General features: G+C 37.5%; 1 protein-coding gene across 1 annotated transcript; it reads left to right on the top strand.

Annotated features, from left to right (window-relative positions):
- The first annotated feature begins 1,137 nt into the window (after positions 1-1,137).
- LOC111895689 (guanine nucleotide-binding protein subunit beta-2) lies at positions 1,138-3,463 on the top strand. The gene is made up of 6 exons (XM_023891765.3): positions 1,138-1,455; positions 1,542-1,636; positions 1,912-2,336; positions 2,434-2,788; positions 3,057-3,170; positions 3,248-3,463. Exons 1-6 carry the CDS (start codon positions 1,350-1,352, stop codon positions 3,281-3,283), a joined length of 1,131 nt encoding a protein of 376 aa, XP_023747533.1. The 5' UTR covers positions 1,138-1,349; the 3' UTR covers positions 3,284-3,463.
- Positions 3,464-5,220: the final 1,757 nt, after the last annotated feature.

The raw sequence follows: 5,220 nt of genomic DNA, 5'->3' as shown, positions 1-5,220 counted from the left end.
ATACCCAGGGCGGACCGGTTGTCCCGTAGGCCCAGCGAGCGGTCCGGATAGGTTGTAGGTCCCGGTAGGGGCGGACCAGACGTGCCGAAGGCTCGGAGAGTGGACCAAACAGACTGAAGGCCCGGTGCGGGCGGACCAGTCATACTGTAGACTCAGAGAGTGGACCAGGTGGATTGAAGGCCCGGAAACGGGCGGACCAATCACACTGCAGACTCGATGTATGCGGATTGACTCAGAGGGTGGACCAGGTGGACTGTTGGCCGGTGCGGCGGACCAGTCACACAGTAGACCCGGAGAGCATGGTTGTTCTGTGATCGGATATGTTATGGCATGTTTTGCGTGTATGGTATTTGCGGTTGGTATTTTGGGGGTATCTCACTAAGCTTTTGGGCTTACAGTTGTGGTTTCATGTTTTTCAGGTTCTTCAGGAGATCGTGGCAAGGCGAAGGCGTGATCGTACCGCTCCTCATACTTTTGTGGTGTTATGATTCTGGGAATACGATAAATATTTTGTATTGAAAACCTTTTTGTAAAGAATTATTGGAATTGAGATGTTTTTGAAAAATTTAAAATTGGTTGTGTTTTCCGGTCGTTACAAATTTAGCCTCCAAAACCATTTAGCGGTTAGAGCTAGATTCAATGCTCTAAGGCTAATAAATCCACCCATGCTCTTAGGAGTGAGAACTTTGTCCCACGCAATCCAACAAATTTTATAATTTAAATCATTTCCACACCAAAGAAAGTTTCGTATCAATCTTTCAAGATCTTCAATTATTTTTAAAGGAGCTTTGAAGATCGGAAAAATAGAGTGGTAGGCTACTTAAAACCGAGTTGATGAGGATAATTCAACCACCAAACGACAACATTTTCGCTTTCCAGATAAATAACCTAGACTGAAACCTCTCAAGAAATGGCTTCCTATTTTTAGTAAGGAACATATTATCTCCTAACCCTAGTAAACGAGTGTTTTTTTTTGAACTATCTTTTTGTCCTTTTCTATAATTAAGTTACGTTTAGTTTAAATGTGTTGGACATAATTTTGATTAGATTGTGTATTTAATATTTGACGGCACAACGTGTCACATCACCACCTACAATTTCAAACCGTTCATGTGTACCTCCTCAAACATCAGTGGGTCCGTCTGGATTGCATCCACAACCCCAATCTTTTTTCAATTTTCCTTTTCCCACATAAACCTCCCATTCAAAAGCCCTAAATCATTCATCACCATTTTCAAGCCAATTTGATCACATCGCCAGGTTCCTCTCAACTTCCACGCCATTAAATGATGATGAAGTTGAACCAGACCTCATAATCGAGCTTCTAATTCAGAAATTCGGGTGGAACTATGTCTGTCGCCGAGCTCAAAGAGAGGCACTTAGCTGCTACGGAAACTGTTAATTCTCTCAGAGAACGGTTAAAGCAAAAACGACTTCAACTTCTCGATACCGATGGTAACTTTTAGGTTTTGATGATTTAGAGTTTTGGTTGGCGAATTTGTGTTTCCTCAATGTGATTAGATCTTGTCTATGGATTGTAGTTGCGGGGTATGCGAAAGCGCAAGGGAAGACTTCAGTTGCCTTCGGCCCGACTGATCTGGTTTGTTGTCGGACCTTACAAGGGCACACTGGAAAGGTAAGATTTCAAGTTTCTATAAGTTAATAATCAAAAACTAGTGTATGTTATACTTGTTTTAGACTTTTAGCTCTCATCACTCTTCAACTCAAATCGTTTAGAATTAGCTGCCTGAAGAACATGACAATGACATAAACCAAATGCCTAAATTCTAATGCACATATCTGAGTACTAATGCTGCGAAATCATATCATATCAAAAGTGTATCACCGGTAGTTAGTCACAAATCACTTATTATGTCTCCTACATTTCAACAAATTTTGGGAAATTTACAGGTGTATTCACTGGATTGGACGCCTGAAAAGAACCGGATAGTTAGCGCATCACAAGATGGAAGATTGATAGTTTGGAATGCTCTCACAAGTCAGAAAACACATGCGATTAAGCTACCATGTGCGTGGGTGATGACATGTGCATTCTCTCCAACTGGACAATCAGTTGCATGTGGAGGGCTTGATAGTGTATGCTCCATTTTTAATCTTGCATCACAAGCTGATAAAGATGGTAATATACCAGTGTCAAGAATGCTTAGTGGACACAAGGGTTATGTGTCTTCTTGTCAGTATGTTCCTGATGAAGATAATCATTTGATAACAAGTTCTGGTGATCAGACATGTGTTTTGTGGGATATAACTACTGGATTAAGGACTTCTGTTTTTGGAGGAGAGTTTCAATCAGGACACACTGCTGATGTTTTGAGGTAAATTGTTTGTTGCTAATTACAACATCATAATCAAACTTTCTAGCTAATGATCTATCTGCATCATGTTACTTTTGAATCTTTCTTCCAATTCCAGTGTTTCAATAAACGGATCAAACTCAAGAATGTTTGTTTCGGGTTCTTGTGATGCAACTGCACGTCTGTGGGACACACGAGTTGCAAGTAGAGCAGTAAGAACATTTCATGGGCATGAAGGGGATGTGAATTCAGTCAAATTCTTTCCAGATGGAAATAGATTTGGAACAGGATCTGATGATGGAACTTGCAGACTTTATGACATCAGAACTGGACATCAATTACAAGTTTACCCTCAGCAGCAGGGTGCTGATGCCCCTCCTGTGACTTCTGTTGCTTTTTCTGTATCTGGAAGGCTTTTGTTTGCTGGATATTCAAATGGTGATTGCTTTGTGTGGGATACTTTATTGGCAAAGGTAATCATCATTTGTTTATAACCTCTTCTTTATTGTGTGGATAAATAGTGTTTGGAGTAGATTACATTTTTGGTCCCCGAGGATAGATGGTTTTTGCAGTTTTGGTCCCAAAATATTTTCTCTTGTGATTTTGGTCTTTCTTTGAGGTAGTAGATTTCTGTAATTGAATGAAGGAGATTGGCCATATTGGTAAAAAGGCAAAGTATGGGGGGGTATTTGTGTAATTTGGGTAAATGTTAATGTGTGTATTACTATTGTGGTGTTTTAGGTGGTTTTGAACTTGGGATCTCTTCAGAACTCACATGATGCGCGTGTCAGCTGTTTGGGGTTGTCTGCAGATGGCAGTGCCTTGTGCACAGGAAGTTGGGATACAAATCTTAAGGTTCGAATTCCATCAAACAAACTCTGGAATCTTGGATTCCATTCCTATCTTAACAGTTGTACCTTTTTTGGGTGCAGATTTGGGCTTTTGGAGGTCATAGAAGAGTGGTTTGAATGAGGGAGGTGTTGGTAATCTTTGTTTCTAGAATGAAGGGCAATTAATGGTTTTAGTAGTAGTAATTTAGTAAATATATTTATGTGACTTTGGTAATCATGATTTAGAAAATCATATTCGAATGTAGGATCATGATCTTATTTGAATAAAATTTTTAAGTAAATTGTAGGAAATAACAATGTGCTAATGTGCTTTATTCTTGTTACCAATGAAATATTGTTTAACTAATTATTACCATAAGTAACGATTCCCAAAATTGTGATAATGTGCGTTTAGTTAGATATTGTGGGTTTCCTGAATGAATAACTAGAGGTCTTCCCAAGTTGAAAACTATTTTTTGATTAGGCATTTCAATAATTGGTGAAAGATTAGATTATAAAACTCAATATGAAAATAAAAGAGAAGGAAGTATTCTTGTCTAGTTTCTTTGCGTTCGAATCCTAATTGTTAATCGTGATAGTATTATCCGGGACAGTTCAATTAGTTTGGGGGATTTAAGCGAATAAAAAATTTGGGGTTATTTGGCTATTACTATATTGAATGTTATAAACTCTTCCTCTTATGTAATTTGACTTTATCCTTTTAATCCCTAAAGTTATTTTCTTATCCTTTAACAAAACAAAGTTGTTGATCTGGTTTTTTAGTCACTGCGACCTAATATACTAGGGCCAACCATGATTTGTGTTGTTATGGGGATCCAATACTATAAATTAGGGTTGTGCAAAAAACCGTACAAACCGTCCGCACCGCACCACATAATACGGTTTAAAATTTCGTGGTGTGGTTTGCAGTTCATCATTTTATCAAACCGCATTATGTGGTGTGATTTGTGGTTTGTATTTATAAAACTACGGTTCAAACCGCACCCACTGCATGTTTTATATATATATATATATATATATATATATATATATATATATATATATATATATATATATATATATATATATATATATATATATATATATTTTACTTTGTTATAACTTCAAATCACGATTTAGAAATAATGTATATAAATATATTTCTTCAATAACCAAATATCTATAACGTAACATTAAATCACTATTAGATCAAGATCTCATGGTTTACAAGAATATAGCAACTATAACGGCAATATAAAACAATAGCAATGATACTTACAAAACTATAGTAGCATGAGTCACGATTTATTAAAAACGATTTAACTCGAAAATTGTATTTGTTTTTATAAAATGAAAGCAATCAATTTTTTTTTAACCCGGTCATGTTTTTGGTTTTTTGATAGATTTAATGTTGAACAACTCATCAAACCGCACAAACCACAACTAAACCGCATAAACCTCCCGCATCAAACCGCACCGCATCATGCGGTTTTGAACATTTGTGGTGCGGTTTGCGGTTTATAAAATATTCAAACCGCATATGCGGTGCGGTTTGTGGTTTTGACTCGAAACCGCACCAAACCGCACCGCGCACACCCCCTACTATAAATGATCAACTGATATGCTTATGTTAGGATTAGTGGAGAAGTTGTTGGTGTCTCCTTCTCCTACTGATGACTCAGTTGCTGGTTGACCTATATGAAGTGCGACTGTTACACCATCCTCATAACTATGATCAATAGTATGTTATTGAGATTTAGTTTGAGGTTAAGATCTTTAATAGGATTTCGGTGAAAGGAGTAGTGTGAGGAGGATGAGAGACTTGAGTGATAACGGTGGTGATAGTTGAGGTATTTCGATACTTCATGGTGTTGGGGTTGACCTGGTAGGCTAAGAGAGCGTATAATTGAATCCTCATCCGCTTTATCAGCATCCAAACACCTATTACTCTCACTTGTTGTCATGTTTGTAAAGCTAGACCAAGTTTGCATGAAGAGATTGTCATAGATTTAAGGTATGTGCATTGCTAGAGAAGAGAAGTTGAAATGAAAAAAAACAAAACACAAAGATAGAGA

The sequence above is a fragment of the Lactuca sativa genome, chromosome 7 (assembly GCF_002870075.4).
Source record: "Lactuca sativa cultivar Salinas chromosome 7, Lsat_Salinas_v11, whole genome shotgun sequence".
NCBI lineage: Eukaryota > Viridiplantae > Streptophyta > Magnoliopsida > Asterales > Asteraceae > Lactuca > Lactuca sativa.
The sequence above is the reverse complement of the archived record's forward strand: the minus strand, read 5'-3'. Positions and strand labels throughout refer to the sequence as shown.

Excerpts from the sequence above, each read along its gene's own strand:
- LOC111895689 (XM_023891765.3), top strand. The coding sequence starts at position 1,350 with ATGTCTGTCGCCGAGCTCAAAGAGAGGCACTTAGCTGCTACGGAAACT. Across the intron at positions 1,637-1,911 it reads TACAAGGGCACACTGGAAAG|GTGTATTCACTGGATTGGAC; the intron begins GTAAGATTTCAA and ends GGAAATTTACAG. Across the intron at positions 2,337-2,433 it reads CACACTGCTGATGTTTTGAG|TGTTTCAATAAACGGATCAA; the intron begins GTAAATTGTTTG and ends TTCCAATTCCAG.